The 23,400-nt window shown below is 42.8% G+C and overlaps 1 protein-coding gene across 1 annotated transcript; it reads left to right on the forward strand.

Annotated features, from left to right (window-relative positions):
• Nucleotides 1–14,386: 14,386 nt before the first annotated feature.
• LOC116627407 (olfactory receptor 10J1-like) lies at nucleotides 14,387–15,319 on the forward strand. The gene has a single exon (XM_032397160.1). The coding sequence runs from the start codon at nucleotides 14,387–14,389 to the stop codon at nucleotides 15,317–15,319; it is 933 nt and encodes a 310-aa protein (XP_032253051.1).
• The last annotated feature ends 8,081 nt before the right edge of the window (nucleotides 15,320–23,400 follow it).

The raw sequence follows: 23,400 nt of genomic DNA on the forward strand, positions 1-23,400 counted from the left end.
AATGGAAACAGCCTTCTCTGAAAGGAATCCCTTTAGGCTGTTAGCAGATAAGGATAAGAGCTCTTAGCTCAGCCAAGGACATTTGCATTTTAATAGGTAACTTTTGAAGCCCTAATCCTTCAGGACCTGGCTAAACAGCACTGTGACCAGTGTGTTTCTGAGGGTGAGGATGGGCATGAGTGGGGGGGTTGAAAAATGAGGACAGAGGGAATCATCTGAACCTCTCAGCTCATATTCCCTGAATGTCATCCCTGCCGAAGGCCATCAGGAAATATGAGAGAGAGAGCGTGCGCGTGCGCGTGCGTGTGTGTGGGGGGGGCTGCAGGAGTGGAAGGGGGTTGTGTATTGCTTGTTGCAGCGATGGGCATGCAGCATGCATATTTAGCGTTTAGTGGACACCGCACACCCCGCAATACTGGGGACAGCCTTGCCTCAGAAAGAATCGTCCTGCTTCTGCACAACCTTTGAATGTCCAGCCAGATGTTTTATCATTGTTTGAGTCTTGAATCTGACTAATAAATGCAAAGAATTTTTACATTTCTTCCTATATGCTGGATGTTCTAGGGAAAAAAACCCCGTGTAATGCCCATGTAAAGATTTTTCTTTGCTCTTCCTGGAACAACATCCTTGAATGGCTCACTGTTGGACCAACTCAGAACCCCAGCAGGTGCACACTTCCTCATCTTTGCGCTGGTGCCTCGCCCTCCCCTCGGGCTGTGCGCGTAGCCAGCGCACGCATCGTGGATATGTTTTCTTATCATAAAGTTATTTCCCCTTATTTCTTCTTTATGTTAAGACTTTATGTGTGTAGGAGAGGTGGATCCAGAACTCCCACAGTTTGGGCCCTCTTTAAAAAATTGAATAGAAAATTATGAATATAGGGGCGCCTGGGTGGCTCAGCTGGTTAAGCGTCTGCCTTCGGCTCAGGTCATGATCCCAGGGATTGAGCCCCGCATCGGGCTCCCTGCTGAGCAGGGAGTCTGCTTCTCCCTTTGCCTCTGCCTCTGCCCCCTGCTTGTATTCTCTCTCTCTCTTTCTCTCTCTCTCTCTATCAAATAAAGAAAGAAAAGAAAATTATGAATACAATATTAGGTATCAGAATGACTATTTAGAACAAGAAATTATATCACAATAAGTTATGAAATATATAAAAGCCAAAAAATGACACACACATTATAAAAATCCGGGAAAAATAACAATTCGCTGCTAGGCATTGCACTCTTACACTTTTCTTTTCCTATGTATCTTTACTAAGTACTCTTTGATCCTCTTCATCAGACAGTGATATTGTATTATCATTTTTTTTTAAATTTATTTGACAGAGAGAAAGAGAGCAAGCACAAGCAGGCGGGGAGAGGCAGAGGGAGAAGGAGAAGCAGGCTCCCCGCAGAGCAGGGAGCCCGATGTGGGGCTCGATCCCAGGACCCTGAGATCATGACCCCAGCCGAAGGCAGATACCCAACTGACTAAGCCACCCAGGCACCCCTCGTATTATCACTTTTAATAGAGAAACTGGAAATACAACTCATTCTTTCCCCTAGCATTGCTGATCAATATTTTTTTCTATTATTGATACTTGGGGTACATAGAAAATGCAGTTTCTATGAAACACGCTCACTGTTTTATTTCCATGAACAAGAAGACAAAAGCATCATGGTGTGTTTATAATTCTGTATTTCACATTACTGAGAATATTCCTGAAGGGCGAGAACTTCCTTCCATTTTCACTAGACACAGAAATGAACCAAATCCTCTGCTTACAATTTTACACACATCTGACACTTGGGAAAATGTTTTGACAAGATTACCTTCTGACTTCAGATATTTCAACCTCGGTTTTCCTTCGCTGCCCACAAATTTCCAGCGCCGAGTCCTGGAGGATGCGGTCACGCTGCAGCCTGACCACTGGCCCTCTACCTTTGTGTCCCGAAGCCAAGACAGTTGGCTCTTCAGTGGAGTTTTCCTGGAGGCCATTCCTACCATGATGGCTCCAAGTGCCTCGCCGTGTCTTACCCTACCTGGAAGGAACTGCGAACTCCATGCATCTCTTACGCTAAACCAGGACAGAATACCCTCAACCCACGTCCTCCTTAGCTGGATCCCAGAACCTTCCTGAAGCTACCCTCATGTGCCAGTAGGAAAGGAAATCTCATCCAAATGTGGCTCAAATATCTGACTTCTGTAAATTTTACAAAAGCATATGACCTCCTTCAGGACCTTGGAGGGGCCCACGCCAGTGAGGGGTCATAAAGGTTAACTTTCTATAGCCCCCCCACTCCACCTCTGCTAGGTGAGTCCATGATCTGTGCATTCTTATCAAGAGAGCAAGGAGAGTGTGACCAAATATATACTGCAAGATGGGGTCTGATCGGATTGAAAAGCACTGGTCTGGGTTTTGAAGAAACGAGGAAGGCCAGACAAAGGAGAGATAGGTGCTTTAAACTGGGCAGTTTCTAGAGAAATTGTCCTTTCCTTCAAAACAGGCAAGATTTTCACAGAGGTTCAAGAAAACAGTGGAGGACTTTGGGTCAGACCTCCAGTGTCAGACCCAAAACTAGTATGTCTGGTCTGACAAGGGATGTGAACAGTGGACTGAATATTGGAAAGAGATTCAGTGTCAGAACATTCAGGATGGGGCGCTTGGGTGGCTCAGTCAGTGAAGCGTCTGCCTTCAGCTCATGTCATGATCCCAGGGTCCTGGGATCGAGTCCCGCATTGGGCTCCCTGCTCAGCGGTGAGTCACTTCTCCCTCTCCCTCTGCCACTCCCCCTGCTTGTGCTCTCTCTCTCTGTCAAATGAACAAATAAAATCTTTAAAAAAAAAAAAAGAAAGAAAGAAAATTCAGGATGTTTTGGTGACCGTCCCTACTGACCAGTGTTTCTCATAGGATTGCTCAAGGATCTGCAAGTTTTTTAAATGAAAAATACATACATTTTCCACTGGTGATAATCTAAACAAATAAAATATGTTATGGATCATTCAGATGACCATTCTGTGACTAAAATTGCCACTTGATTTCAGTGCCGACATTTGCATTGTTGTTTACAATTTACAACTGCATCCACTGACTATCAAATTAAGTCATTTTGCAGCCATGAAAATGGATTCAAAAAGAGAAAAGTGGAGCGAAGATTCCTGCGGCACAAGACGTACCACAGAACAGGCTGCCGCAAACACAGCCACCGTCTGTTTGGTTTGGTTTGGTTTGGTTAAATTGAACTATAATTGACATACAACATCCTATTAGTGTCAGTGTCTGTCAGAGTGATTTGACATTTTTATACATTACAAAATGATCCCCACAATAAGTCTAGTTTAGTTACCTGTCACCATGCAAAGTTATTGCAGTCTTATTGACACTATTCCCTGTGCTGTGTACATTACGTCCCTGTGACTTGTTTATTTTATAGCTGGTGGTTTGTACTTCTTAATCCCCTTCAGCTATGTCACCCCTATGGTGACCACCAGTTTGTTTCCTGCATCTATGAGTCTGTTTCATTTTTTAAAGATTTTACTTACTTGAGAGAGAGAGCGAGCGTATGAGCAGGGAGAGGGGCAGAGGGAGAAGCAGACTCCCCACTGAGCAGGGAGCCCGATGCGGGGTTCGATCCCAGGACCCCCAGATCGTGACCTGAGCCGAAGGCAGACGCTTAACCAACTGAGCCCCCCAGGCACCCCTATGAGTCAGTTTCTATCATAGCTCATGCCACAGTCATGTTGCATGAAGAAAATCCTCTCCACGTGACCTATGGGGCAACAGTTAATTAGAAGGTAAATATAATCATAAATAAGAAATAAATAATTTTTATATTCTCAATTACTAAATTAGATATACCAATTTACAATATATTTTAATAATGTCAAAATGTTCATCTTTAAGAGAAAAAGAGAACTATGTCTAATTATCAAGGGCTACCTCCTTGAAGTCAGATTTTGAACATAGATTGCTGGTAGAGTTTTGGTTAATTATATGCCCTAATTTTCCAGAGTGAACAAAGTCTTGCAGTCTATTAATATCATTTTGTACAACATACTTTTCCAAACAGGCAATCCCTGAATCTGAATTATTATACTCAGATATGGGAATGACTTAAATAGAGATACAAAACTGATACGTGATCATTCTACCATGAAACCCAACACACTCAGAATTTTGTTTTAGCACAAAAACATCATTCATCATATGTATTCATTTCTTTATTTGTTCAATGAACATTCATGTGCTAAGCATTCTGTAATGTGATGGTAATATGAACAAGAACTAGAAGGACCAGATTTCTTCCCTCATGGAGTGAAACCTCCATTGGAAAAGATAGACCTTAAAAAGTAAACAAAATAGGAACAGCTTGTAATTTAGGTTTGTAAAAAGTAAATAACATTGCTATACAGAATCACAAGGGTAATTTAGCTTAGATAGGATGGTTAAGGAAGGACTTTCAACAAAAATGAGTTAGAGCGGGGCGCCTGGGTGGCTCAGTCGTTAAGCGTCTGCCTTCGGCTCCGGTCATGATCCCAGAGTCCTGGGATCGAGCCCCACATCAGGCTCCTTGCTCAGCAGGAAGCCTGCTTCTCCCTCTCCCACTCCCCCTGCTTGTGTTCCCTCTCTCGCTGTGTCTCTCTCTGTCAAATAAATAAATAAATAATCTTTAAAAAAAAAAAATGAGAGCATGAGATAGAATGGACCAAGCTAAAAGCTAGGGCAAGACTATTTCAAGCAATAGGAAGTTCAAAGTCCCCCAAACAAGAAGGAATTTAGAGAATTCCAGGAATTAAGAGAAGACAAGTAGGATGGAAGCATAGTAGTGATTAAGGGGACAGAGGCAAAAAATGAGATTAGATGTGTATCTAGCAGCTGAGCAGCGGCGGGAGCCTGGTGCAACATGGGGAAGCGTCAGGACTTTATTTGAAGGGTAATGAAAAACCATCAATCAAACTGTTTGAGCAATGGGACACACACACACATACACACAGAGGCATTTGTGTGTATTCACCTTTAAATGGTTTGATGGCTCTTCATCAAATATAGGTATGCACACATCCATATACACACATATTTGCACACACACATGCATGCACCCACTGCAGCTGTGTGTGATAAAGATTTTCTGAGTGGCAATTGGGAAATGGGGAGGAGACAATAAAACATGGTGATAGATTGGCCTGGGGAGGTAGCAGTGCAGGTGAAGACAAGTGGATGGGGTTCAGGCATCTGTTGGGAGTGGTATTAACAGGACTCGCTGACAGATTGGAATGTGAGGGAAGCATAAAATAAGATTCCCAAGTTTCTGACTTTAATCACTAGGTAGGTGATGATGCCATTCATTACATGGTGAAGACTGAGGGAATGCCAGATGTAGGGAGGAAAATCAAGTGTTCCAGTTTGGAGATGCTTTAGTTTGAAGGGTTTTTGTGATATCTGATGTGTTCATGCCAAACAGGCAGTTATAAGAGTCAGGAGACCAGAAGAAATGTCTGGACCAAAGACATAAGGTTGAAAATTATTGGCCTACGTTTAAAGCCAGTGGAGCAAGATGAGATCAACCAAGGAGAGAGAAAGAGCTGCTGGAGAAAGAGAATGTCCCAGGAAAGAGTCGTGAGAAATTTTGATATTTAGAGGATGGGTAGAAGGGAAAGACCCAGAAAAAGACCAGAGGAAATGACCAGTAAGGTGGGAAGAATCTCAGAGAATGTACCACTAAAGCTGAGGAGAGAGCGCCATTCTAGAGGAAATGGTTGCTTGTATTGAATTTTGTGGAGGGGTGAAGATAAGAGAATAAAATTTTTCTTTGGATCTAACGATATGGAAATTTCTGGAACCTTATCAATGGCAATTTTGGGGGACTGGTAGGTATGGAAGCCAGGCTGAAGTGGGTTGGAAAGGGAATAGGATGTGAGGAAGTACAATGAGCATGCTGGTCTGAGTTTTGCTGTGGGATGATGATGAGGGAAGATGCGGGGTCAAGAGAGGGTTTGTATTTTCTGGGAGGTGCCAGGTCTTATTTGCTAGCAGATGGGAATAATCCAGTAAGCAGAGACACACGATGAGGGAAGGCAGAGGCTGGTAGTGGAAAGAGTGGAGTCTTTGAATCACAAAAAGGGAGAAATGGTTTTCATTCAATTCAGTTAAGAGTTCTTGAACATAACACAGGTGCTTCTGCTATAACATCATATGTGTTTATTTTAAAAAGTCCTTGCATTCTGCAAAAACACACGCTAAAAATAACAAGGATTTTGGGAAAAAATATTGTGGCAGATCATGCAAAACCTATACCCAGAGCACTAATATAAACATTAGCATTTCTGCTAAATAAATGGTTAAAAAAAGTTAAATCTCTAGTAAGTGAATAAAATCAATAGTAGACATAGGACTTGATCGTCTTCAAAGGTAAAGGACGGTGGATGGAAGGAGATGACAAGGTGAAAATGCACAGAAGCCGGAGAAAACCAGGCAGTGAGCACTCTCCAGACAGACGTATGGTGACACTAAGCTGTGGAGAACACCTGCTCCTTGTGTGGGTGCTCGGGCCCTGGCCGTCACAACTGCACCAGTAAGGTCTGGGTCCAGCTGCTCTTCCTTGGCCGTAAACCTTCACATGCTGGGGAAAATCTTGTGGCAGCTAGCTTCCACATCGTATTGACATTATTCCTGGGTTTACCCAGAGTAGGTGGCGCATCTGCATCTCAGAAACATGTGCTGCCTCACAGAAACTCCAGTGCATTTCTCACTGAGCAGCTGCTAATTCATTCATTTTTCATGGTAAATAGACCAGACCAGGCATATCTTTGTGGCCTTTGCTTCCTGGTGGATATAAGCAATTTAGTATATTAAAATGCATGTCAGAAGATTACTTATTATAACCCTATTACTTTGTTCTTACCCTATCAAAGAATGCATAACAATCTATGAAATTCACATCTTTTTTGTCTGGTTCCAAACATACAATGTGTGTTTGAATCATTGCTCTTTACCTGGTGCTCAGCACAGTGCAGGGCATGTGTAGACCTTCAATAAATATTTGTTAGAGGTATAAATGAGCAATTAACTCATTGATTATTTCTATCATGATGTTGCAGCCTAATAAATCCTTCTTTTCCTTAGAGACAATTTTCTAAAAAGAAAAAAATCTCTTGAAGAGCATTTGAAGCATGCTAGACAACTCTGTCACCAATTGTTGATCTTTCGTGAGAAACATGAATCTCGTTTTTGCATCCATGCTAAGGAAAAACCAGCACCTAAGGCCATACTCTTTAATTCGTTCCTATGGTAATATCATCGAGTGTTTTCTTTTATGACTGTTGGCCTGCCAGCCCTACTGAGATATATAGAATGTGGACAAGATACAGCCTCTAATCCTTTCTATTATTTTAAACACAGGATATTTAATTATACATTTAATTTACTGGAAATACAGTATAATAAAGTCAACAAATGAAAAGGAAGATGAAGTCCCTTGTGGTGTCTGGCTGTGGTGTGTAGACGCCCTTCACCCCAGGCACACGTCACCTTGCTGAAGAAGAGAGAGTCTCCTCTGACCTGCCTTTTATGGTGTCCTTGTGGCAGCAACTCCAGTTCTTTCAGAAACCACAAGCAATTTGATTTTCTAGGGCCCATCGCTGGCCAGATACTGACTGCAAGGATTATCTTGAAGTGTGTCACTCAGACTTCGTGGCCCGAATGAGAGGAAAGCGGAGGAACACTGCAGATCCTTTAGTGTGCATCACCCTCTTCTCCTCTGGATGCCGTCATTGATCCCTTGTTTCTAGAGCTTTTGTTTCTTCTGCTTACAGGATTGCTTGTGGGTTTGCTAACATTTGCAGACCCCACTCCTACCCCCGTGCTATCCTCCGGCCACCTCACGTCTCTGCTGGTTATAATACATGGGCTTGCTGGAGTACGACGGTGTGTGGTCCTGCATCATCAACATGAAAAGAGTGAATTTCCCCCCACTGGATATATGGGAATACGCGCTCGACTCAGATTAGGCAGACCAAGTTTGATTCCAATTCTACTCAGTCCTACGTCACTCTCTGGCCCTAAGGGATGAAAAGAAACTTCTATACACAAACAGTTTCACAGAATAAATGTAAGAGAAAGGGCATGATTAGGAAAGCACTGTTTGCAACTTCTAATAAAAAATTGATTTAGACAAAAGTCATCAAAAGATGAAATGATAAAATATTGATGGGATCAATTTGAATAGAGCACCAGGCTGTTGCTACCCGGAATGCTGATCAATTTTGCATTGCTTAGGGTGGGAAAACCAAACAGTGTGCACCTCCTGATTGGGCTTCCAGATAAGATACAGGATGCCTTGCTAAACTTGAATTTCAGATAAACAATAATTTTTAGTACATATGTCTCATGTAATATTTGGGACATACTTATCCTAAAAAATTATTTGCTGTTTGTTTAAAATTCAAATATAACGAAGTATCCTTTATTTTTATTTGTTAAATCTGATAACTCTACTTGAAGTAATGCAAAGTTGTGTGTGTGTATATATATATATGCATATATATAGTTTAATACAGTTTTACATATAATTTATATATATAGTTTAATATAGTATAATGCAGTTTATAGTATATTTTAATATAGTTTATATAGTTTAATAAGTTTAACCTGCATCTAATTAAGCCTTTAAAATTGACTTCAAATTTACAGGAAATACAGGGCATAGAAAGAAAAATGGTACAATGCATGAATGGTATCCTGAAGGTGCCTGCCCATGAAATGAAAAAATTGGGTGGAGGATGGTAGAATGCTCTAGACCAAAGATGCTCAAAGGAGGAACATTTTGCCCCCCAGCGGGTATTGACAATACTTAGAGACGTTTTTGGTTTCCCCCCATATGCTGCAGGGAGGGGAGAGGATGCTGGGAGCACCTAGTGGGCGGAGGCAGGGAAGCTGCTGACTGTCTTGTAGCACACGGGACACTCTTACCCCTCGCCACACCACAAGACACATCAGGCCCGTGAGGACAGCAGTGCCACTGTTGAGAGACCCTGACCTGGTCTCAAAGAGCCTTTGAAGACTTAACAACCAATTGCAATGCACATTGCCCATCTGAATCCTGACACCACACTACACATACAAGAGAGAAGGCAAGGCAGCTATTTAAAAACGATAGGATGGAAAAATGCTTACGTGGGAAAGGCTCACAGTACGTGGCTAAGAGAAAAAATGAACTGGATGTAAGGAAGTTTGTATGGCATGACCTCATATTACTGAAAAGGAGAAAGAACTACGAAAACAAGTCATTCTGTGTTTGCTGTAAACATAAGGGTGTATGTGTGTATAAACAGACACACATTAATGCAGAGAAAACCAATTAGAGAATTAGTCACCAAAATATTAATAGTGTTGGTATTTCTAAGTTGGAGATCATAAGTGATTTATGTGATCTTTTTTTACCTATTTTCTGTGTTTTCTAAAATGAACACATATTACTGTTTTTAACCAAGGGGAAATAGGATGGTTTTAGAAAGAAAGTTCTTAGTCTGGGTGGAAGACCCTTACAGCAATCACCTTTTGCAGCACAGAGCTGAAATGGCTCCTCAGACATCTCCCTTGTGCCCAGAGAACCTTGATGGAGATGGTGACGCTGAACCAGAAACTAAAGGAACTGGGGCAGAGATCTGCTGTGTCATTCTCTCTCCAGCGGGATCCAAGAATGAACCAAAGGGAGCATGAGGAATGGGCCTGACAGCAGCCTCTTTCCAAGCGTGGGAGGTGGGTCTCCCTCAATGGGAGCTAGGCAGAGATGTATGCCTGGTGAGCCTTAAGGAAAGTGGCTATGGGCCAACACTGGACAAGAGAAGCCCTGGCCGCCATTCCCCTCTGTGTGCCCTGATCAGATTTGGATAAGTTGCAGGAAGTTTTCTGTTCTCTGATCCTGAAAAACTAGAGTATAGGGTCTTCTCTTTGTAAGCTTATCCAGTGTTCCCGTGGTTTTACTTGACTAAACCCAATGCAGTATTGGTTTCTGAAACCCCAACAGTCCCCAACAGTGAGTAAACAAACGAAAGCATCTCCCTTGTCTGCTACCCAAGTTCCTAACGAAGCTCTTGAGACAAGCCCTAGGGTTCTCTCATCCTTAGCTCTTGTTACCCCAGAGGGATTTTCAAAAGGATGGTCTCAGGAGACCTGGCACGAGGGATTTGCTTCCCTTGGGGATAATAAATAGTCAAAGCTCCTAAAATCTGGAGTTTAAGAGACTGCATTTTTTCCAGGACTACTTCTCAAGCCAAAGGAACCAATGCCCTCAACTTCAAGAAATATAGCAATAATTTGAGGTTTTCTCTGATACTAGAGAAAGCTGAATTTTCCTTGCTTTGTAGGTTTTAGCTTCCCTTGTAAATGACTCTTGAACACAAGGTATTTTTACCAGCTTCCTCTGAATAGATTGAGCCCTTTCAGTGACTTTTAAAAATCACTATCTGGAAAGTGATTCCTTCTTCCTTTCGCCAAGGTCAGAAGCAGTAAGTGGCTGTGGGCAGAACTAAGTGAAAATGGAATGCCATGTGTGTTTTCGAAATTCTTATTATTTTCCCTCTAAGTTTTTCATTATTTTTTGGTTGTATTGATTCTCATGCCATTAATATTATATTTCTTCATGCTCATCTTGCTGTGGTAATGGATTCAAAGACATGAAATTTAGCAGAGACATGATAATAATCTTCCACTATTGAGCTGAAAAGGAAATAGAAGGTAGGATAATGTGGGAAAGTGGCAAGTTGCAGGGAGACAGATGTTGAGTCAATAGAAAGTGATATTTTCTAAGAATCAAGGCTACTCAACGATAGAATAGATGATAGTATATCTATATGGATCTGTATAGTGGGAAAGTGTGCACCATTGGTAATGAAGAGATAGATCCACTCCACTGTTATCAAGAGTATTCAAGATATAATAGTAAGTGAAAAAAGCTAGTTGTGAATTGGTATGTGCAGTTTCATTTCATTTGTGTAAAATTGAAATGATACGGAAATATGCACAATTGTACTTAGAAAATTTCTAGACAGAAATTTTAGAAAGACATATACATGAATCATTTTTACCCCTGGACCAGAGAATGCAAAGCACAGGAAAAGAAATCTAACTTTCCCATTTATATCCTTTTGTACAGATGGCTGTTTTTCCCCGAAAGCATTTTTATAATATAAAAAGCCTGGTTTTATTTTTTAGGTAAACTTGGTATCTTTAAAAAAAAAAGAGAGAGAGAGAGGATGCTAACTTGTAAGATAATGAATTTTCAATCATTGGAAGCACTGAAGCAGAATTTGGGGGACTATTTGTGAGGAATGCTTGCTTTTAAAATTACCTCCTAGTACTAAGGTCCTGTGATTCCATTATATTAAAGGACTTAACGCCACCAAGCACATGGGTTTTCCCAGCTTGCTTCCCATTGGAAAGACTTGAATAATGAAATAGATAAGATTAAACCCTTGCCCAAGATTGCTTGTCAGGTCTAAGCAGAACATGATTACTCTAGAAGGAAATATTTTGACTTTTTTTTTCAGGGTAGAGGGATATTTCTGGCTAAAGATCCAGAATCCAAGAAAACAGCAAGTGGTGTAAAGTATTGTTCTTCTCGGTGACCTGGATTCCACAGAAGTAGACTGCCATTTTGTTTCCGCTGTCATGACCTTACTATCATGGTGTTAACACTCACCAGGTCTTTGCCGTCTTGATGAGTCCTCATTTTCCCGAGGGGGTGATGAGAGAGGAGAGGGAGGCACAAGCTCAATTCGATCTTTTTTCTTCTATATCCTTGCTTATCTTCTCAACTCCCTTAGCGGAGGTAGGATTGATTTTCCAGTTACATAAGATTGGGGTTTTATCTTGTTCAGTAACACATCATGAATCTCAGTTAAATAGCAGTGGTTTCAAGACTAGCCTATCACCACATCTCAAAAGAAAATGAACACATAATTTGCTCTCCATTTCCCCCTGTATTTTGAAAATATATTTTTCTATTCCTCAAAATCTTTAGTAAGGAAATTCCCAAATCTGCCCTCATTTAGCTGCTTGCATCCCACTGTGGTGATAGTCAGAATTTTTATTTTGTCTCTATTTAAAATTTTAATATTTTGTTCATCATGGATTTTTGCATTAGCTTTTTTAAAAAAATACTGCATCAAAATCGTGTTCATCTTGATCACTGAGTTTTTTTGGTGCTCCCCTAAATGTTGCATCCAAGATGAGTGCCTCACGTGCCATACTTCACTTCCAACACTGTTCAGAAAGGTTTTCTTTTTCCAACTACAATCTTTCTTTAAAAACCGAAGTTAATTTCCTCTGGATCTGGCTGTTGGGTGCTCAAATTTCTATGAAATTCCTGTTCGGAGACTAACTTGGTCTTACATGATACTGTCAGCTTTCTCTTCTCCAAGGTAAATTAACCCACTACATTTACCTTTTCTCTTTCCTTTTCTCTTTAATCCTCACTGCAGCCTCATTATGGAGTCTCATTGTAAGAAGAATTTAACAGTTATTTTTCGGTATGTTTAGAAGAGAAATAATTAAGAAAATCTGTATTATATAGAGAAGATAAAAAGAAAAGTCATTTAAGATTCTCCATTCACTATCCAGAAAAAAAATATTTTTAGCATTTTGGTATATTTATTTCCAACCCATTTTTAATGGTGTGTGTACCGTTCCATGTTTCCCTTCATTGTTTATTCCTTCTTCTTTTCTTTTCTTTTTATTTTTGAAAAATTATGGACTATCTATCTATCTACCTATCATATTTTTCCATGTCAGAACATTAGATGTTTAATAGCTCCATAGTTCCCATCAGATGGATATATTATAATTCATTATTCCTTTACTTATTTACATTGTTTTTGGTATTCATATTATAAATAATATCATAAAAGCTTCTTACACATATATCCTGATACATCTCTCTGATTATTTCTTTAAAGTAAGTAATTGGCAGCAGAAGTATTAAGCCAAGGAGAATGGACACTCATGGTCACTAATATGCTAATTTTTCATTTACTTATCAAGGTAAACATACTAAAATTTTTCCGGTTTCCCCAATGTTTTCCAGTTTTTCCAATTTTTTTTTCCCAATGTAATCTCATTCCCAGAGTGAGGAAGATCCTTTAATTCTTTTCAATAAAAGCCAGGGGGAAAAAAAGTGTCTTCTTTCTCCCCTGTTTTGTAGCCATGATGCTTCTTCAGGCAGTTGTGGTAAAGGCAATTCACACTGGCCTTAAAATGAGAAGATTGGATCTATGACTTACTAATTTTGGGCAAACCAGCGAACCCTAGGTGTCTTAGATTCCCCATCTGCAAGATGAAGATAGTTATTGAACAGATGGGATTGATGTGCTGTTAAATAATACATATAAACACTCTTCATAAACCAAAAAGTGCCATAAGGAACTATTCTTGTTGTTATTATTATTATTGTTATTATTATTAAACTGTTTTTTTTTTAATGAGAACTTGTTGATCTCTAAAACTCCCCAGATAGCGAGAGAGGGTATGCAAACTTGTTTCCCTAGAGGTACAGTTTATTATTCTAAAGAAATTAGAAAAGAGAGCTCAGAGTCTAGTCATGAGTCAGACCACCTGTGAAAATTCACGTCCAAGCACCAGCTGCAAAACACGAAAATACACACAGTGCCGGAGAACCAACACTCAGTAACTGACCTACACACACAAGGCGTGCATCGACAGGGCCCGGCTGGTCCCGAGAGGTCCCTCCGAGCCAGAGGAGGCTCCGTCAGCACCCGAGAAAGGGGGGGAATGTGTCTGCTGAAACCCTACATTCGGGGGGGCAGTCAGGTTTGAAGCGGTTGACTGTTTTGTGAAAAGGGTTCACGAAAAGACGTAGACAGGTGGAACAGGGACAGAACAAACACTCAGGTCCCCTCAGAGCAGAGAGCGTTGTCCCAGTTGGCAACTCGGAAGGTAAGATCTTTAAGAAGATGATCAAAATTGTGGCTTCAACAAAGTGGAAGAGGTTGGCCAATTTGTTTTAGGTAAATAAAAATCTGAAACTGTAATTCATGAGAAAATTCTTCTCAAAATTACGCATTTTCTATTTCTTTAGCTCCAGTTGCCTCCAAATACCCATGTTCTGGCTCATGAGGAAACCTCTTCCAAACTAGCCCAGGTATCCTTCCTGCTACCCTATCCCATCCGTTTCTTCTTCTGTGCTTTTATACAAAACTCCTTGTACATGCAATCGCTTCCTGATTATGTTTTCTGCCTTTTCCCTCCTGGGGCACAGGAGGACCCATGCACCTGACACATCCCGTGGAGCAGGTCCTTGTTGCCCCTTCTGGTCCTGAGCAGGCGCGGGGCACAGGCATGTTCTGACTCACTGACGGGCCTGAGTCTCCATCGTATTGACTCAACAATTCATCCATGAAGACTAAGAACCACACAGTGGTGAGTGAATTCATTCTCCAGGGGTTTTCCAGCTTCCGAGAACACAAGGTCATCCTCTTTGTGATATTTCTTATGTTGTACCTTTTTACTCTGGCTGGCAATGTCATCACTGTGACCATTATCAGCTTTGCTCGTCATCTCCACACACCCATGTACTTCTTCCTCAGTGTGCTCTCCACCTCCGAGACCGTGTACACACTGGTCATTGTACCGCGGATGCTCTGCAGCCTTACAGGTCTTAGCCAACCCATCTCCTTGGCTGGCTGTGCCACCCAGATGTTCTTCTTCCTCACCTTGGCCATCAACAACTGCTTCCTGCTCACGGCCATGGGGTACGACCGCTACGTGGCCATCTGCAACCCCTTGAGGTACGCAGTCCTCATGAACAAGAGGGTGTGTGCCCTGCTCGTTTGGGGGGCTTTCAGCTTTGGGCTGTTTGTGGCCATAATTCAGATTTCCTCTGTGTTCAGGCTGCCCTTTTGTGACAGAGAAGTGGCCCATTATTTCTGTGACATCCGCCCAGTTATGAAACTCTCCTGTGCAGACACCACTCTACATGACATAATTAATTTTATCATCAGCTCGCTTGTTATTGTGATGCCCATGGGGCTGGTCTTCATCTCCTACATCCTCATCATCTCCACCATCCTCAAGATCCCCTCTGCCCAGGGCCGGAAGAAGGCCTTCGCCACCTGCGCCTCCCACCTCACGGTGGTCATTGTCCACTACGGCTGTGCCTCCATTGCCTACCTCAAGCCCAAGTCCGAAGATACCAGGGATCAGGATCAGCTGATCTCAGTGACCTACACCGTCATCACCCCCCTGCTGAACCCTGTGGTGTACACCCTGAGGAACAAGGAGGTCAAGGATGCTCTTCACCATGCAATTAGCAAAAATCCTCTTGCCTAGGATCTATGGTAGTTTGACACATAGCCTGTCATCTTCTGGGTATTTCATAATCTCGAAAAAAATTTTTTGATCATGTCATTCATTCTCTACCCAGAAAGAGTTGCAGAATGTGGTGGTAAGGCTGCAGTGAGGAGCCCAGAGTTTCCCTGACTTGAAGTTCATTTTCATCGTCATGCTCCATGCCTTCTACTAATCTCAGGGGTTAACACCAGAGGAGGTGTCAGGTGCTGCTCGGAAGGTGGAGAGCTGGTAGGGAATAACAAGCAAGAGGGTGGCTGATTGTTATCAGTTTTTGGTGGTGGGAACCTAGGCTGTATGACGCCTATTTGAAGGGAGGAGTTGAGAGAGCAAGCTGAGTGTCAGGTAGATCCTGAGCTCTGAAACGTAAAGAGAGCATGGCTAGTGCACAGGATGTTCTGGAAACACAGTCAGAACTACCTTCCTACTTATCATCACTTTCTCCTTTGGGCAGTGACAAGAGTAATAGACCCTGACATTCCAGAAGAAATATTCTCTGCTTTAACATTCTCACCTGCCTTGGAGACCCATGAAATTTTTTTTCCAATTTTATTGAAGCTCACATTAGAACTGTTTCCTTGGTGAGTCTCATATATTCACATGTTAGTAAGTCACTTGTCACATCTGGCAGCTGCATTTCCCTGCAGTTAGAGATGCTCTCTGTGGGGGTGATGCACGCGCTGTGCTGCGTTCACGAGCGTGGGGATAGCTGAAGACCTTTTCTGAAATTAAATTTATTAACCCCACCTCCCACCTAACTCTGGCTGTCTCAGATTTGGATAATTAGCATATGTGGAGTCTGAGCAGAGACGCGTGTCTTGTCTTCACGCTCTTCATTTCTGCATTGCTGAACTCATTTTCTGTCAACAGTTGGGTGCCTGCTTTAAACTCTTAAGTTTGAACACTTGTCTAAACGCAGCCTGGGGTGTCTCCCAGTTCCTATTGCTGTTGCCTTCTGCAGGGGGGGAGATTGTATTGATTTGTGAGAAAGGTGTAAGTTTTTAGGGTTATTTGGCCTGGAGTGAAAAAGAGACAGAGCTTGTCAAATGTCTTCCAGTCTGTAAAAAGGTGATGTTAAAAAAATAATAATAATCCAAACTTCCCACCCACCATCCTCTTCCTGCTCAAGGACAGTCCAAGTGTTCCCACTGAAGGTGCATTGAGAGTGCCTGTCGGACAAGCAACTTGGGATCCCTAATGGTAGAGGGGCCAAGAAGAGAAACTTTCATGTTTATGCAGCATTACCTGAAAGAAGTTTTGCCTCCTCACAGCAGCTGCCTCATTATTGCCCTTATCTGGGTTCTGTGAGAGCACCTCAGAATCCTTTCTGAGCCTGGTTCAAGGGAAACACTCTCATAGACCTACATCTTGGAAAACCCCAATGGAGATCCTCTCTTTGGGGGTCCCGCTCATTGTAGCAGCCCATTCCTGAAAGCCTCTCCCAGCAGTCAACCCATTTTATAGATTGCTGAATTTTTGCACACAGAACCCCCATAGGATTTCTCACAGCTGCCCAGGGCTTTATAGGATTGGCGCTCATACTGAAAATAGTGTGTTCCCCGGAATTCCTATCGTTTGATGCTGCAGAAAATTATGGTGTAACTTTCCCAAAGTAATATTTGCAACAGTAAAGATTGTGTATTAAAGGTCCACCCATTTTTTGTCTTTTTTAAAATATAGTTTATACCATCATAACAGAGCCAGAAAAAAAATTAAACCAATGCATTTAATTTCAAAGAGAGTGTGTGACTAATTCTCACTCAACATAAATCATGTCTGAACAGAGTGATGCTTAAGCGCACACCTTGGGCTTAGTCACTGCATAGCCATGATCTTTCTAAGTCAGGGCCTGCCAGTTGAGGGGCTTGCTACTGTGACATGGGGTACACATCTCCTTTTGGGAGAACATGTAATCCCGCAAGGACACATCCCATATCTCCCCAACAAAGGATTGCTACTCTTGTCCCAGAATATTCTTTGCCTCTGTCCCCCACACAGTACCCCTTGCTCACACCCGTCCTCCCCGTGGTCTTTCCATCCTCCCAGAGTTCAGCAATCCTGGAGCAGACTGCTTGCTGGCACAGATGTGGAATTGGGCATAAGGAGATGGGGGCTTTTGCAAGTGACCGTAGCATTCCCAGTGGACCCCATGTGCTCTCACCTGCTTTGTTGACATAGAGAACCTGCTCACTGTCCTTGGCCTGGGTGCTGTGGGGGGAAAGGCTGTAAGGGCAGGTGAGGCCTGTAGAGTCCTTCAGTGGCCTCTTCGCCCTGGGGATCAGGACTCCCCTTCACTAGGGACCAGAGGCTGCCTCCAAACAGAGTGTATATATATATAGGCATATAACACACTGGAGCTCACAGGGTACCCGTGAGCACATCATCTCAGTCATTACCTAAGAAATGTTGTGTTAAAGCGCAGGCTTTGGTCCAGTTGTCCTTAGAAGAGGGAGTAAAGACGTCCTACATCACCCTCCACTTGAATTGTCTCTGCGGATTTCATCTGTGCAGACAGCAAACACCAGCCATGGGGCATGAAACACCGCTGACTCATTCAGTGTGACTGATAACCCATGGAGCGCCCCCACTCCCCCCACCGCTGATCACACTCTGAGAGTCTCCCATGGGACCCTAGTGGCTGTGGTTCAAGGGCGTTATCGTGACTCTTCTGGAAGCATGGCTTGTCTGTGCTGGACCATCGCTCAGAGCCAGTGGACGCCTGAGGAGCGGAAGTGTGCCCGCCGCGCCCCCCCCCGCCCCCGCTCTGTGCAGCTCTTGTGTTTAGGGCCACGTTCCCACTGCTTACTTCCCCACGGCTGCAACATCCGCGTCGTGGCATTACTTATCATCGACTTATTTCCTCTTAAGGCCCCTGGGAGAGGCGGGCTTAACCATCATAAAATCAACTGTTTTTCTCTTGCTTAGGGAAGCAGATTTAACAAATATTATGGTCTGGAAGTAAATTAGGGAATAATGAGTAACTTAATCAAGGGAGACACAGCCTAGAAACACTGTGAAGTCCCGAACTGAGTTAGTTTTGCTTCATAGTAGGAAATGGGAAAACAGCATGAACTCTTCTTTCCTCAGATACAAGGTTTCTTAAAATGTTCACCCTAGACAAAGATTGAGAGAGAGGGAGAGCACCTGTGTGGAGGGAGGAGGAAGGAGGGAGAGAGCCCGTGCTTTAGTCAGTACCGTAGGAATTAGGAGGATGAGGAAGTCTCTCTGATCTCATTATCTCCCTCTGTGTGATTTGTGACCTTGTTAGTGTACAAACCTGGGGCAAAACAGCCTGGTTAGCCCGAGTGGCGTTTTGAATATTCGATTACTGGTAGTGATATGATAGAGAAGGGGGGTGTCTCAAACCTGAGAAGATGAGGCTGTCCTTAGTGGCAGGAATAGGAAAAAAAAAACAAAAAAAACAAAGGCTGACAGAATATTAATGCTTTGTTTTTGCCACTAATAAAAACTAACTTTCTATAACATTTACACATCACAAAGTGCATTTTCCCTTTAACCGATCTCACCCAATCTTCAAAGCAACTCTTGCAAGATTGATGTCATTTTTATCCCTATTTCATAGATGAAGAAACTGAGGATCAGGGTCCAGTGAACTCACAAATGTAATGCAATTTGTTTGGGAGAAACCAGCTCTCTGATTAAAGTCCAAGATCCTTGTAAGTTTTCGTATTTCCTCCCCTGCGACCCAGACTGAAGGATTGGAAGGGTCAGAGAGGGGACACCCCAACCCTGCAGGACCTTCTCTTTTTCTAGTGAAGGCTGCCTGCCCCTTCTCATCCCCCACCGCCACCCCAGGTGGGAGGGAATGGTGTTCCCATGGAGGAAGCAAACCACTCTTCTTTCTCTGTCCTGGGGCTTTCTCGAGCCAAGCATATCCTTACTCACCAGCATCTGCGGCTGTTTTAAAAATATGCCCAAAAAATAACTCTACTCTCCTTGATTGTGGGTCAACTCACTTCTACTGAGTAGAATACAGCCAAACTGAGGTGTGTGGTTTCCAAGATTAGAGTGGGGGAAGACAGACTTCTGTGCTAGGCGGGACCTAGGCAGGGATCAGTGTTGGAGAAGCCTGCCATGCTGGGGGCTGCTCTGTAGGAAGGCCCGCATAGCAAGGAACGAGGGGGAGCTCTGCCAGTAGCCAGTGAGGATCCGTGGCCCCCAACCCAACAGCAGGCCCAGAACGGATCCTGACAGTGGCCACGCAGGCCAGCATGGAAGCAGGTCCTGTCCTGGTCAAGGCTGAGATGAGAAAACAGTCCTGGTTGATGGACTGCAATTCAGTCGTCCAGCTAAGCTCCTTCTGGTTTCTGACCCCCACAAAGGATGAGATAGTAAGTGTCTGTGTTTGAAGCTGCTAAGGTTTGGGGTGCGTGGCACACAGCAGTGGGTAACTTAGGCGGCGTCCTTCATCCGCGTCTTCCTTAAAACAGCAACAACACAGGTGCTGTGCCCCTGCTCCCTCAGGGACACGGAGAAACGTCTTCCCAGCAAGACTTAGCATGCACCCGACGGTGTCACACTGCCCGAGAGGGCTGCCAGAGCTCCAGCCCGCTCTCCGTGGTCTCGGGCAGGGCGAGGCACAGCCCCACCGGCCCAGCGGGAAGATGCTGGCTGGAGGGCTGCCTAGGCCGTGTGGTTAGGGGCGCAGACTTTGTTCCAGCACAGAGGGCAGCGTTTTTAATGGTTTTAATGACCTGAACCAGGATATGATTAGAAACAAATTTGTTTACTTCAAGATATTGTTTCAGTTGTAGGGTCTTTCCTTTCTCTTTTAACTGTTCTGTTTTCTGCTGTCCTGCTCATGCCTCCAAGGAAAGAGAAGCTATGTCCTCCTAAAGGGACATCCTACTGCCTAACGTGTGTAAGGAAACCGTGGCAGTGGATTGTTGGTTCCGTAAGACGAGCTTACTCGTGGAGCTGCCGGAGGAACCATTTCCTTCCAGCCTTCGGGGCTGGGGTGTTACCCGTGGACCAAGGACATTCACTGGTTCAGGTGGCTGTGGATTTCAGTATAGCGTGAGTTGGAGACTGTGTGGCCCCCGGCAGCGTGGAGATCTAGCTCTTGTGGTCTTGACGATGAAGTGGCCCGGTTGTCGATAAGGAGCTCCTGGATATTGGGTTAACGGATGAAGCCCTTCACCTGGAATCAGGACATCAGCTAGGAAATTAGGAGCTCAGAGAAGGTATCTGTGAAGATGGATAGACTGAGCCCATCTCAAGAGGACGTGAAATAGTGCTTGATACTGAGAACAAGCCAGCTACATTGGCCTAAATCTGTGATTTATAAACTTGACTATAAGCATTTCATCCTGGTGTTTGTTTCTCTGTCTCCAATAAAAACTGTATCAGTTCCCTGTTTTTTTTTTAGTTATCATACATTATGAGTGAGACTTTAAAATCCAAGAACATATGGGTCAGGTATGGTTTCCCCCACAGCGTGATCTCCAGCATCTATCTCTGTGATTAATTCATAGTAAGAGCCATACAAGTACTTAGAGCATGGACTAATCTTGGTGTTTCCAGGTCAGTGAGAAGAATGGAAGGAAGTTGTCTGAGTTAAGGGTCCGGGTTGCAAACAAAAGCCACCATATCGACTTGTGGCTGTCCACCTCTACTTAACTATTCCGTGCAATAAACCACCCCAAACTCAGTTTGTGAAACAATAAACATTTAGTACATCAATCTGTGGGTAGGTGATTTGGGTTTAGGGATTTTTTTTTTTTTAATCTCAACTAGGTGATTAACAGCAAGTCAGCTACTTTGGAGGCAATAATATCATCTGGGCCAGAAATGGGGTGATGGGAATTAACACATTTTTAAATCCTTGTCTTGTTTGTATAATTTTAGGTTGGTCTAAATCAATCTTGATTTCTCACTTTTGATTCTAAAACTCCTTTCATTGTAATATATAACATCAAAAATCCCCTGAGTTTTAAAATAATTTTTCACAGCATATTTTTGCATAATATTAAATAAACAAGTTATTTTCCATAATATATGTTACTTTAGATCAATATATTACAACTAAAGCTTACACTGTAAGTTCATTTTATCAAAGTCTTTAATATCCATTAATATATATCTAAAAAGAAAAATCTCACTTATCTACATTTAATAAGTGCTCCATATTATTGAATTAACTTTAAAATTATTATGAAAGAAAGAACATAATTTATGGACAGAGTCACAATGACATTTTATATACTACATTTCATTCAGGGATAAAAATAGATGCATTAAAATGAAGATTGAAATTTAACTACTTTTTGCTACATCAGAAATACACAAAAAAATCCTTTGAATGTTTGATTTATGTTTCTGAGGTTTAGAGCCTAAGAAAACCCCACACATTGTATGTTAAACAATATTCATGCTTAGTTTCCAAGTACTTACATTCCAAGTGTTTATTTAAGTGCTGAAGACATCTTGATGTGCTATAGAATAATTTATTAGATTGGGATCTCTGGCAATCGATATGGATAAATATCAAAAATAGAATACATATGTGTATTTGGGATAAGACCATATATTTATACATATAGACATGTGGGCTAGTGTGTAAATGTGCAGAGGATTAGCTTTCACTCAACACACTGGTTATCTCTGAGGAAGAAGAAGGGAGGGGAAGGGACGGAGTGAGCTCCTGATTTTATCCTTAAATGTTTTTACCTTAAAAAAAAAAAAGATAGGAAACAATTATGACAAATATGGCATAGTGAATACATGGTACTTGATTTGTAATTTTATAACTTTTCTCCACCTTTTTTGTAAATTTTAAACTTTTCACAATTACTGTTTTTATTTTTAAAGAATCTTTGGGTGAATTCTGAGTGATCATTTTTATGTTCTTCATTAACATGTTCTATTTCAACATGAATGTTCCTCATGATCCATAACTTTAGCCAATGATTCATTGTGGATATAAATGAAACAAATGTATGATCAAGACGGGGAAAAAAGCCACTGTGAAATGGTGTATCGGTCAAAACCACCAGCTCGTCTTGCAGTGATAAACTCTCAGAGTGGTTGAGTTACGAGCAGGCATTTCTGATCTCCACTAACCACCGGACCTGCTCACCTGATTCCCACTGGGAGGCGTCCAGCAGGCTCCACTTGAAAGAAACAAGACCAAGAAATGGAGGGCCTCCCCCCTGGCTTCCATTTTGAAGCCCACAGCTGACCTCCGTGGTGAATGATGTCAGTTGTCTATAAGATACCAGTCTTTCATATTTCCGTGTTGAACCAAGACCTGGACACACAGATCATAATGTCAAAGAGGCTGTATCCTCATAAAGTCAGACAGCCTGTCTCCTTGGGTGACGTGCTCAGGCCTCCTCAGGAGAAAACAGGAAAAGGGGAGTTATAGGAGATGGGGCATTCACACCTGAAAGAAGTGACCAAGGAGTAAAAGAGTATTCACCTCCCTCTCTGTGCTTATTTATCATCTGAATTTGACTCCTCTCAGCTAGAAAAAAAGACCCTGTCCTTGAAAGAAGAGGGTCAGAGGCCCAGTGGTGTGCATCTTCCCCTTGCTCAGACCCCTGCAGCCTTTGAGTGTCCCCTCAGTCTTCACAGAGGACGGAGGTGCAGTCAGGTAGGTACTGAGTCCACTTGGGTGGAAGCTCCCAAGCTAGAAAAGCAGGGAGAGACAGAGAGGTTTTTTTGTGTTTGCTTGTTGTTTGTCAATGGGGGGAGAGGGGTGGGGCTGGAGCCAGAAGAGGTGGCGGATAAATGGGAGAACTGATTTTCGGAGCACCAGGGATCCTTAGGGCCAGAGAAAGGAGAGTCGATGTGGCTGCCAGATGGGAACACCGTTACCTTTGGTTCAAGAGAAGGTCTGGGGCCTTGTTGGTTCACAAGCCAGTTTCCTGTACACGGGGCTGGGGAGGTGGGGGGGTTGGGGCACTAAAGACAAAGAGGTAGTCCACTCCAAATCGGTAGGTGGCAATTTTCTTAAGGGAACAAGGGAGCTTATCTAGGGGGCTTGTCTGGGGTGGCAGCAAGATGAGTAGATTTCTGCACCAGCCTACCAGAATCTGAAA

This window comes from Phoca vitulina, unplaced genomic scaffold (genome assembly GCF_004348235.1).
Source record: "Phoca vitulina isolate PV1807 unplaced genomic scaffold, GSC_HSeal_1.0 scaffold97, whole genome shotgun sequence".
Taxonomy (NCBI): domain Eukaryota; kingdom Metazoa; phylum Chordata; class Mammalia; order Carnivora; family Phocidae; genus Phoca; species Phoca vitulina.

Bases quoted from the DNA above. Each gene is read 5' to 3' on its own strand.
- LOC116627407 (XM_032397160.1), top strand. From the start codon at position 14,387: ATGAAGACTAAGAACCACACAGTGGTGAGTGAATTCATTCTCCAGGGG.